Source organism: Rattus rattus, chromosome 8, assembly GCF_011064425.1.
Source record: "Rattus rattus isolate New Zealand chromosome 8, Rrattus_CSIRO_v1, whole genome shotgun sequence".
NCBI lineage: Eukaryota > Metazoa > Chordata > Mammalia > Rodentia > Muridae > Rattus > Rattus rattus.
The window spans coordinates 88430401-88442821 of NC_046161.1; the positions used below are offsets into that span (position 1 = coordinate 88430401).

At 50.8% G+C, this 12421-nt stretch overlaps 1 protein-coding gene across 1 annotated transcript in view; it reads right to left on the bottom strand.

The window, feature by feature from the left end:
• Spsb4 (splA/ryanodine receptor domain and SOCS box containing 4) overlaps positions 1-12421 on the bottom strand; it is a 70898-nt gene that overhangs the window by 38384 nt on the left and 20093 nt on the right. The window contains exon 2 of the mRNA XM_032910676.1: positions 11139-11985. Within this exon, the coding sequence (XP_032766567.1) occupies positions 11139-11832 (694 nt within the window). The 5' untranslated portion in view covers positions 11833-11985. The remainder of the gene's footprint in view (positions 1-11138; positions 11986-12421) is intronic.

Below are 12421 nucleotides of genomic sequence, written 5' to 3' on the forward strand. Positions count from 1 at the left end.
GACGGGAGGAACTGAAACGCAAACACCTAGCCAGAGATCAGCTCATATAAAAGACCCTCACTCCACAGAGGCGTCTGTGGGCTGGACCTCTAGATGGTTTTGAGCAAACCTAACGAACTCTGTTCAAACCAAACTGAACCCTGAATGTGGCTCGGAACAGAAGCAAGATGAGAAGAACGACCAGCAGGGTTCCAGCTCTACTCTGAGTTTCACCATAACCCCAACAGGTCTCCCAGGCACTGATTTCTCAACCAACTTGTGGGTAGAACAGAAAATAGTAAGGACTTTCACCAAGGCGCCTCTTCAACAGCTTTACCATGAGCCACTGTGTAGGATCAGGAGGCAAATGCCTGTGGAAGAGAGAAGGGCAGCCCTGTCCTCAAATGAGGTTCGAATACCCTTTCTTCAGACAGTGGACTAGAGGGACAGGCAGTGTTGACACCAAGTCCCGTGTCACCCCCTTTCCAGTGTGTCCAGGGTTGTTGGCAAGAGGCTCATCCCCACCGAGCTGCTCTCCCTATAACCTTCACTGGCCTCCTCCACCTCATCATATGGGCTCCTCTCGGTCCCTATCCCCACGGAGTTCCCACATAACAGTTGCCAGCCACCCCTTCTCGCTCCATTCTCTTAATTACACTTCTCAATATCCAGATTGACCATAAACGCTCGTTTATTTACTTAAGTGCTGTTCAGTCAGTTTCTTGCTCAAACTGTCATCACAGTGTTCCCAACGCTGAACACACAACTGGTAGTGGAGAATAGAGTCATGGAGTGGTCTGCTGATAAAGAAGAAAAAAACAAAAACAATAAAACGATAGGAACAAAACCCGTCCTGATCTTGAGGGCAGGCTGGACAGCGGTGGAAACCAGGCCTCACTGCAGCCGCCTGGCTCAGGCTTGTGTCAGTACAAACACCAGCACAGACTACTGGGTATCAATGACTGGGACGCATTGGTGAGGAGCGTGCGCGTTCCTGCTTCCTGTAGATGCTGTGGAAAGGGAGCGTTTTCCCATGATCTGGTCATGGCTGCTTCTCATATCACTGTCCCAACTCTCAACTAGGTAGCCATTCATGCAATTAGCACTTACTGAGAACCCACCAAGGGCCAGAAGCTGAGACACAGGGCAATGGGATGGCAAAGAGATGCAGATACCTGAGGGCCTGAGAATATCCCGACTGACCTGGAGGGGACAGAAGGACACACAAGAATGGGACTGTCTCTGGGGACCTGGCTTTGGGCAATGCTTCCACACACCTCCCATTGACCTAGAGGCCTTGCGAATGTCCTGAGGAGACATGGGTAGGGTATGGACACCTTTCCAAATAGTGGTGCCAACACTTCACTTAGGTAGCCCAGACGCCTTCTCCCTTCAGAAAGGAAAGCAGTTGAACTCTGCTAAGGCATACCTTTGGTCTCAGAGCCAAGGAAAAGGCTTTGGAAACTAGACCTTCACTTCTGCCTTGGACAACATTCCCCCACCTGTTTCTAGAAACTCAGGGTACCACTCTTTGCTCTGCTCTGTCCACACTCTTCCCAGCAGGGCATCCCGGACGGCTAGCTTCTAGCCAGCGCCAGGCTTCTGACCCAAACTAACTGGGAAGCTTGGAACGTTTCAGGGCCATTGGGCATTCCCGATTGAGCAGGTGATATGTAGCACAGTATTTCAACTGCTCCAAGAGATGTGGGTGCCAAGTGCACAAATTGAGGATGCCCACAGGGGACAGGCCAGCCGAGAGACCCTCCCAGAGGGAGACAACCAGAGGGCTACTGAGCCGGGACCAAGAACTTAAGATCAAGACCAGAGAAATAGGGTGTCACCTAGGACAGATTAAAGCTCTCGATATACAAAGGAAGGGACGGGGCAATGAGCAGCCAAGTGGCACCCAAACGATGAGGAGAGACACTCGCAAACTTGGTGATGGTTTAGGGGGAGAGTCTGAGGCCAATGTGTAGCTGAGGCACTGATAGAATGGCAGAGTCTCCTCCAATCCTGTGCCCACCACCAGCACCTGCAATTCTAACGTGCTCTTAACACTCACATCCCCGCTAAGGTAACCGGGCTCTTCTGGGTTCTAGATTTCCAAACAAGCCTTAAAACAAACATCCCATCTGACTCTTAGCACATGGCCTAACTTAGACTCTAGCCTTTCACTCCTGGTGGCAGCCATCCACAAAGCCCTGCTAGAAGGGCCCCAGCCTCAGGCTAAGGACTGCCTCACCACCTCACTAAACACCAGGAGCAAATCTGCTTCTGCTCTGGGGCACCCCTCTGAAACTATGGGGGGAGGCATCAACAGAGGGCAAGGACTGAAATTCAGGCCGGGTCCAAATGGAGATACTCAGAAGCACGTACTGGGTGCTGGAGAGATGGCTCAGAGGTTAGGAGCATTCGTTACTTTTGCAGAGGTCCCAGTCCCCACATGGCAGCTCACAGGCCTCTGCAGTATCAGTTCCATGGGATCAGACACACTCCTCTGAACTCTGTAGACACTAGACAGGAAAATGATGCATGTGTATATGTGTGGGCAAAACACACATAAAAATAACCTTTTTGTTTTTGAAAGCATTGAAACTGGGACAAAGATAAGTCTTTGCTAGTACCTGTCCCCCCACTGTAACCCAGTGGAGTTCTAGGCTGAGTTGGTGGAAGACGGGGACCACGTGCTAGCCAGGTGTGGTCTCAGGGGGCCCGTGGTAGGGCAGCCCTTGCCTGTCAGGGCTCCCAGCAGGCAGGTCACAAAGCAGGGTTCTCACAGCTCTATTTATAGAAGATGGCCCCTGAACAGGATAGACTGGGAAAGCCAGCAAGGCAGTATTTTCCAAGCTCACACTGCCTTGGCTTAATTTCATCCTAGGCAAATAAATCATTAAGGAGGCCCCGAGTCCCGGAAGATCTGACGAAGAAGGCCATTACACGGCACAGCCTTCCCTTGAATTATGGAAGGCCTCAGACAGCAGCCTTATTAGTGTCTGGGCCAGACTGTAACTCATGCTAACCACCCCCTTGCCTTAACCAAAGGACAAGCCAGGACGAATCAGCTGGCTCCCCAATGGAAGGCAGATAAATGCTGCCTGCCGCCAGCCTTGCAGGCTGCAGCTCTCCCCACTTACTGAAACGGCCCCTGTAAATAGGCTCGCTCATTCCTTGCTTTCTGCTCACCTCCTACTCGGATTGGCCACCATCGCCATGGCATGAGAATGGGTGGAGTGGGTTGGCCCCGGTTTAAGAGAACACAGGAGACTGTGGCAGTGCAGGCTACTAACCAACCTCAGTATCATCAGAGCATATTATAGCAGCGGCCTAGCCGTCGCCACAGAAGATTGGACATGACCCTCAGGGATCGAGTCTGTGAATTACCAAGGAAGTACTAGACAGTCTCCCTGAGCTGGCTTTTCAATCTCCTGAGCTCCAACATCCCATGCACAAATACGTTCATGGATGGCAAAGGGGGCTTTCATGGAGATTCAATGAGCCCTCAAGCAGAAGGCCCTGAGCAGCCAGGGATCTGTCATGGATGGGGTAGATGGGAGGTGAGGGTTTCCTGGCCACAATGTGATCGTGAGGACTCCTGCTCTTTTCCATACCTTCAACATACAGTATCGCTGTCATCAGCCCAGAGTTTGTTTAGAAATGCAGAATCTTGAACTTCTACAGACCTACAGGGTCACACATAATCTGTTCTGTAGAAGGATCCCCCAGGACAAATGCCATCCCTACAGTCAGTCCCCTGGTGAGGGTTCTGAGAAACATTGAAGTCAAAAAAGCTATAGCTATGTGGCCCATACAGTACCCAGTAGGGTTCTTTCCCCTACTGTTCGGATGTTGGTTCCATGTCCAAGTATCTGATTCCAGCATCTGCAGAGGATCTAGGCAGCATTTCCGGCTGGAAGACTCACCAGGAATCCAGCAAGATCTCTCCCTGTGTGTATTTGTGGTCAGAAGAGCAGGAAGGGAGACGCACGTCGAATCCCTGTGCTAAAGGCTTCCCCCCCAAAGCCTTCCTGGTCCTTCTAGTCCTCACCGATCTTGGCATTCCAGCCCCCCATATCCATATCCTGCATAGCACACCGACTTTCCAGTACAGAGCCGTGAACCACACTGGTGATTCAGTCTCTCGTTTCTTGCCAGGAACATCTTCAAAGGCTTTGGAGCCTGGGCTTCGACTGTGGTCCTGCTGCTCACTGGTAAGCGACCTTGGCAAGTCCTCCCACTCTCTGGATCATCCCATAACTGCCTGTACAGTGTGGCTACAGGAACCCTCGTCTTCTCACCCTAATGCTTGGAGACACTATGCCTCCTCCCTTTTCCCCCACTGATGTCCAACAGTAGCTGGTCTGTCCGCCTATCACCTCCTCCTGATATCACATGGCCCACAGCAGGAGAGGCGCCATTTGTCGGCATGCCCTTGCTGAGTACATGTTCCCCGGGCAAGTCACCACCAGGAGCTATACCTGCCAGAGAAACACTCGACAAGGCTCGCAGGGAGACCTTTGAAACGGCTCCCGGAGAAGGTCAAACACATCCAGCTCATCTGTGATGAAATGGCCTCTGAACCCCGCTGGTGCATATCCTAAAACCTCCAAATGCCAGCATCGTCCCTTGTGTGAAATCCCTCTGATTTCAGTGTGGACCAAACTTTACCAACAGCAATTGTCCACACAGCACTCTTCCGATCCACGGAACACTAAGAGGCCGAACTAGTAGTTTTGTGTCTGCTATTTTGTGAGTCCCTACTGTGTACCTGGAACTAGACAGGTCGCTTTTGATACATCATCAATGGTTCCAACACCTCACAGCAGAATAAACTTCTCCTTCTCAGATGAACAAACTGAGCTCAGAGTTAAAATGACTTCCTCAGGTGACAGCTAGGTAGAGAGACCCAGACCCCAGGGTGCCAGGGGATCCTGAGGCCAGCTCTACCTCCAGACTATACTCGCCCAGAGTGACATTTAGAGTGACATCAGTCCCTCCCACACCTGATTTCAGATACTGGCATCTACATGTCAAAGCCCTTGGTGATGACAGGGCTGTGTGGGACCGTTCATGACGATTAAATGTGGCAATTCCCTCAAAGCAGGGCTGTGGCAGCTGTGTAAGGCTCTTTCTCAGCCGAAAATCTGTCCCTTTTATGCAGAATAAAAGGTAGTGGTCCGGTTTCTGAATGGCAGGGTCCTGAATGGAGCTGCCTGGCCTATCACACAGCCCCCAGCTGGTCTGAATGTGGGGACAGATGTGCTAGGCAAAGCACACAATGAAAAGCAAGAGACAGGTCATGCTCGGGTCACACTGCAAGAGGGTGGGCAGTGATCGCGGGCAGCTCTCTGGCCAACTGTGACTTTCACAGTCCCTGCTGTGAAAGAAAAAAAGAAAAACTATTCAGGCAGTGAGAGGCCAATGCCTTCATGGGTGTTTACTGTGCACCTACTGTGTAGCCTATGCATGGGTGTGACAAGGCAGGCAACCATGAAGACTAAGGTGCAGGTCCCACTATAGAGCACCTACTGTGTGCTTTTCCACAGGGTGCTTTTAGGATGGGTAGACAGGAAGGCTAAATTAGTCTCCATTTCAGAGTCAGCTCCTTCTGCAGCAGCACTACCACAAAAGACGCAAATCGTGGTCTATTCCACGTAGGCAAGGAAGCCAGCTTCTTATGGTACATCCTATGTCTGGATTGGCTGGACTGGACGGCTACAGTTATCTCAGTGCAATAAGATGTCCACAGCCTTCTCAGCACCACAGCCATGCAACTCTACTGTATTGTCAACTGGAAACGGAGTCATCTACAGGGCTCACTGGGTGCCTGAGATGAGCTCAGTGGGATGATGGGAAATTTGAAAGTGTGGTGGCAGTTGCCATGGGGACACCTGCAGTGGGCCACCCATGTGCCGGGCTGGACTTCACGTTTGCATCACTTCAACAGCCCTTGGCACGGTCTTCTAACTATCCCACTGCACAGATGGCAAAACTGAGGCTTGGGGAACCTTAAACAGTGGGAAGGGGAAATAAATGAAGTTCAAATGAAGATTAAAGGTTTATTCTTACAGGAAACTGCCTGGCTGTACCAAAATAGGGATCTGAATAATTAAATTATGAGACAACCATACTATGAAAATACACGCAACTGTTAATAAGAAATGAGCCCACTCTACCGTAACCGATACTTAAACAATGGCCAAGATCCATTAAGGTGGGGGAGGAAGCCCTGAAGCGGAGCTCTGCTTACAGTGTGATCTAAAAATTCCCTGTCGCAAATATTTCTGGAAGGATACACCAGAAACTGCTGATGGTGGCTGGTGACAAGGATGGGAGGGGCTGGGGACCGGAGAAGGCAGTGGGGGTGCTTGGATGCGCTCTGCATGGTGAACAGCGGTTAACCAATCTCCATCTTTATCTACTAAAAGGGGCCATGCATGCGTTCACTCCTGACTTTCTCCACTTGTCACAAAGGTCTCCCTGGCCATCATCCCTGCCTGAGTGAGCCAAGAGAGCGACCCCACTGAGTGGGGCCTGGGGTCCTCGCTGCTGGTGCAGAGACAGGGTCTCTCTGGCTGGCAATGAGCTGGGATGGCCAATGGATAGAGGATGGAGAGGTCAGACACGGACCTTGCTGAAGGAGCCGCATCCAGTCATTAAGGAAGTTGGGAGGACCTCACTGCCCACACAATACTCGTGAGTGTCGAGCAGGAAGGCGGTAGGCTCGGCACGGAGCAGGAACACCATCTGACAAGGGGAGGGTGTCCTTGCAGTCATCCTGTGGAAAACCTCTCTGCCCCCCCCCCATCGATACCAGAAGCCCTGGCCAGCTGCCAGCCTCCTCCGCTGCACCGCTGCACCAATAAATTCTTGTTGGCAGATCGATTAAACCATCTAGGAATGGCGTCTGGAAATATAGCTCCTTCTGCTTGGCACAGGTGGACGAGGCCTCACAGCCAGCTAGTCCCGGGATACCACACCTGAGCTCCTATCCTCCAACCAAACGTCGGTCCTGAGCATCAAGGGGCCCTCTGTGCAGAACACCCCCGAAACAGCACAAACCAAACATCCGAGTAAAACACTCTTCTGTCAGCAATCGGCCACCAGCATATGGAAAGAGGAGGCTTCAGGCTAGGGAGCAATCCCAGACAGTAGCCAGGGCACACCCCAAGGGTGAACATCATGGGGCACCTTCCGTGACACGGCCTGCGCCGTGAGAAGTGCCTGATTCCAGCAGCCAGCGGCAGAGCTGTATTCTGCACTCGGCCTAGCTTTCCAGCGCCTTCTGCCGAGTTCCTTGAAGGCTGGGAAAGAAGCAGTCGAAGGAGAGAAAGCACCAGACAGGATGGCAGGATCTCAGCTGAGTTCACCAGAGGGCCACACAGTCAGGTAGCCCCGACTCTCCTGAGCTGTCTTCCCCTGCCTTCTTTGCTAGGCTCCCCACAAGCATCTCGTACAATTCGTCTCAGCCTGCATCCAGGCTCCTCAGCAATGAGTTGTGAGGTTTTGAGCAACATGCTTAAGCTCTTTTAAGTCTGATGATTAATTTTATAAAGGGATTAGAAAAGAGCCCAGAAGAACGAGGTATTTCTAGCTAGTATTATTAATACTATAAATATAAATATATTTATATAAATATAAATATACTTGAATATTATATATATTTAAATTAAATAAATATTTAAATATATATAATAGCTATCGTTATAGCTAATATTAGGCCGGCCCTAGACAACTGAGACACACAGCCTGGTGATGTTACTGGATTTGACTGTATTTATCTCATCTGCTACACCCCTTAGGCATCCTGCAGGTCTTTGCTGTAAAATCCCACACACTAGGCTGTATACTCCACGGTGTAGCAAAAGATCAATTCTATTCACAAGGGGTACCAGGGCATCAAGCATTTGCAAGAGGAAATTGCATGGCCAGGACGCTCTTGTCCTATCAAGCGTGTGCTGTAGAGTAGAGTTCGGTGTGGTAAGACCTTTTATGGCTTGCTTTTACAGTCATAAAAAATCATAAATTGAAAAACAGTAATCTATTAACAACATCCACTGCATTAGAGGAAAACGCTGTACAAAGGCCACTCTTTGTTCTATTCAAGACCCTGAGAACCTCCCTTAGCTCAACTGGGTAATTACTGGGATAGGTTTTAACTACTGAACATCTCCTCAATGCTGGGGTGCCAGATTACCCCAAGCTGTAGGGGGGACATTGAGGCTTTGAGGAAGGAGACCTTTTAGGGACGTAACCCCAAGGGGCCATTTTTAAATTCCTGATGATGCTTACAATCCAATCCCTTAACCCCAGTCAGGTTATCATGTCCACAATCAACAAAGGCTCAGAATTCTTTCAACCCACAGATCTTCACCTTGGGCTGTATATCCTACCCAGGGACTTTCCAGGGCCAAGTTATTTCCCTCCCTGGAATCCACAGTGGAATTTGTCCCAGGTCACCCTCTACATATACTGCATAGCCCTTTTTTAATCACCACCCAGTCCAAGGCTCCACCGTATGGAGATAAGTCCTACCTCTATGTCCTGTATGGCTACGTCCTACCGTAGTCAGAGCTGGTCCCAAGCTGAGCTACCCCTCTCTGCCATCGTTCCTCTGCCTACCCTACATGATACCACTCTTGTCTGGAGAGCAGCCCAGCACCAGATCAGACAAACTGACCCTGTCATCAAATAGGAGATGCCACAGGCTTGCATTGTGACATCTTACTCCACTACCACAGCCACTACTCCCACTCTCCTCCACCTCCTGAATCCTGCTCCAGATTCTGCCAAGCCCAGCCAACCCATTTGAGGAGGAAGAAACCATCCAAAGGACCCACCCATGAGGTGGAAACGCATCGAACACAACTGCCTTTCCCACCCAGCCTCCTTCAGCAGTGCCAGAGATCTCGGACTCTAACAGCCACAGGGACAGCATGATAGGGCCTTAGTTGTTGAAGACCAAGCAGTTAGAGTGGAGAGGATCAATAACCAAAAGGAAGTGTTCTTTCTTTAGGCTTTTGCATCCCTCCTCCTTCCCCCAGCCCCGGCTGTCAATGTCATTTAGTCCTGTCTACCACTTCGATGCTAACATTCAAACTAAGAAAGGAAACTGATGTCCCACTTTACAGATGAATAGTGTGGGTCTTGGGGAATTAGAGTGACTCTCTGTAGACCCAGAACTGCTGTGTGGGGGGATGTACAGAGGTGCAGGACACAGCCTCCCGAGCTGTGGTGCAAGCCGGAATGAATTCCAGCAGTAGACTTCCGGGCTGGACCAGAGTGCTCACTGCTGCCTTTGTTTGCCTCACCACGTCTAAGAGGATTCCGGACATTTGCCACAAGGCACCGTGATGATAGAATCACCCTGCAGGGCAGACTCATCTGCTCCAGGGTATTACAGTTAAACAGAAAATGGAGCACCATTCCACCAACAACCACAGAAACAAGCACTGGTAAAAATGCCGCCAATTATACCCCTGTTGGGAGCTCCGGCCATTTTTGTGTTTGCCTGCCACCCTTGAAAACCGTCAGTGCACATTTTGCTCAGGCAAACACAAATTTTACATGAGTCGAGCCTTGCCTGCCGCTTCTTTTTTCTGGAGTGTTCCTCTGGGGCTCTCAACTTCAGTTGGAAGCATGGGGAAATGCTCAGTCTCAGAGGCAAGCGGCCTGGAGGGGGAAGGGGTGGTGGTGGTGCTCATGGTTCTAGAGCTCTATGCTTCCGGTTGGTTTTTTTTCTTGTTTGTTTGGTTTTTTTTTTGTTTGTTTTTTGTTTTTTTTTTTTTTTTTTTTGCTTTTTATGGTCTGTCTGTTTGTTTCTGTTTTCTCTCTCTCAAAAGAGAAAGGGGTCTGGAATCAGCCACACTGGCTGGCAATTATATCTCCCATTTAAAACGAACCCTGGAATTGGGGCTCCAAACTCTCGACTCTGTACGTGTTGGAAGGTGTATGGGAGAAGTCTGAAGATGGGGGTTGGAGGACAAGGACATTAGTGACTTTTTTCACTGCTGTGACTAAGCACCTGGTCAGTCAAAAGGAACCGGTAACAATGGGCTCACCTTGGCTTAGGTTTGAGAAGGGATAAGAGGGAAATTGTCCCCATGATAAGGTAAGTATAATTAACAGTGGGAGTGGGAAGCAGCTGGTCACATGATATCTGCAGTCAGAAAGCAGAGAAAAAGCTGACCTAAGGCGAAGCTAGGCTGTCAAAACTCAGGATCCATCCAGCCAATAACCCACTTCCCCCTACAAGGCTCTGCTTCCTGAAGGTTCTATAACCCCCCATATCAGCTGGGTACTGAGTGTTCAGACATGGAACCCACGGGGGATGTTTCCTGTTCAAACCACAATAGCTAGTATGTATGAGTGAGCAAGCCAGACATCGGGTTGGAATTCAAGTTGGACCATGCGGTCATTCGTGCCTTTCCCGGGGGCTGCCGGTCCTCCTCCAGCAAGTTTGTTACTGTGACTTTTAAACTGCCTCATAGGTCATGCATTTTGAGGAAAGAAGGACTTCATGTGGCCGGGGTGAAACCCAACATACCACAGAGGACTTTGACTTCAACTACACAGTAGCAGTTGCTGGGACAGCTCTTGCAATCTAGATTTCTGGTTGTCTGGAAAAATGGCAAAATTCCATAACCCAGGGCTTTACTTCCATGCGGCTACAGTCAGTTTACCTCCTTTCACAGCTTCTGGAAGGAGCTGGGATTTGGGTGGTCAGACCTGCATACAGTAGGTGGCAATAAATGACAGTTGCTAACACTACATCTTCTTTGATAGCTGGTCTCCCACCCAGGGACTGGGACAATGGTGACACTCTCCAGCTGTGACCAGGTTGGGTCCTTTCATAAAAAAGTCTTCAGCACTCACGGTCATTATCAAGTGCCCTTACTGTTCTAAGCACACACATCCTACGTGACCCTCCTGAGTGCCCTGAGTTAGATTATGACCACCGTGCCACTAGTAGATGGGAAAATTGAGGTACAGTCCCCAAACTTCAAGCCTTCAGTCAGAATTCAAAACCACGCCCTGACCCCTGCAGTAAACTCCAGGACTTCCCAACTGTTAATTGTTTTACCTGTTCTGCTTCCCCTCATCCCAGCTTTCCCCAGGCAGGATACCTTTGCACCCCTTGCCACCTAGGCTAGGACACTTACGGTCAAGGCCATTGATGTAGCGCATGGTGACTTCGCAGTGACCCCATACGGCACTCACCACCGGGTATAGTTTCTTGCCCTTGAGGCCACGGAATGCCACGCCCAAGTACTGGCCGTCCACGATGAAGCTGAGCGTGCCCTCGTCCATGTCCAATACAACCAATAAGGAATCCGGCAGAGCAAAGGCCTCATCTGGCCCCAGGAAGGCAGGGTATGCCACCCCAGGCCGGTTCTTGCCGTCGTGGTAGAGGCGGCTACGACCCAGGTCCCAGCCCCACGACTCGGAGTCACTGCCTACCAGTGCGGTGTAACCCACAGAGTGCAAAGGGGCACGGGCTGTGGCCACGCCCACCACAGCGTGGGTACCCCGCTGCCTAGCTGGCCAATGGATCTGCCATGCATGCAGACCCCGGGCATGGCCAACCTTGCCACGGATGCCATCTGTGCTCTGGGCTACCGGGTGTCGGTGGAAGGTGAGGCGGTCGTCATCCTTTACGAAGACATTGAGGGAGCGGTCCTCAGGGTTCCACGCGTGTCTCAGCTGTACAGCCAAGCCCGCTGCAGGCATGTCTAGCAGCTGGTCTAGCCGTGCTGGCCGCCCAGGCTCTAAGCCTCGGAGCTCCCGCTTGGCTGGACGAAGCGCTGGCTCTCGCACCTCCACAGACTTGAGGCTCCCAGAGAGCTTCTGACCCATGGTTCACTATGGGGAGGGGACCGCTGCTGGCCACTGCTACCTCGCAGAAGCTTCCACTCCTGGTATCCAGGGATGGACCCTGGGGCTGGGAACCAGACTTTCTGACGGTTGTTCTCTACAGCCTCTGCTGGGCTGTGGCAAGGGCCCAAGCTCCTAGAAGGAAGCAAAGGGCACAGGTTATGATAGAAGGATCAACAGCCAGCTATTCATTGCTGCATTTATGCCCAGGCCTTGGTAGGGCCCTTTTGCAAATATGATAATTAATGCACATAATAATTAATGATACTTCAGATCTCGTACTTTCCAAGTATATGAGATACGGCAGGCACTGTCCTCAATGATTAAGGTTTCCCCGTTCACCTAAATCTCACAGAGGCCAGTGATTAGCTAGTCTCACAGGTAATAAATGACTGAGACTCCGTCAAACCAAGGTCCTCCACTCCCGGCCTGTTCTTGGCACCAGAGCAACCACTGGAAATCACTGTTACAAAAAGAGCTGACCCCAAGCAGTGGCAGTGCTGAGGCAAGATGCCATACGCATTAGGGTGTGGCTCATGGGTCTGGAGCTCCAGTTGCCTTGAGCTTTAAA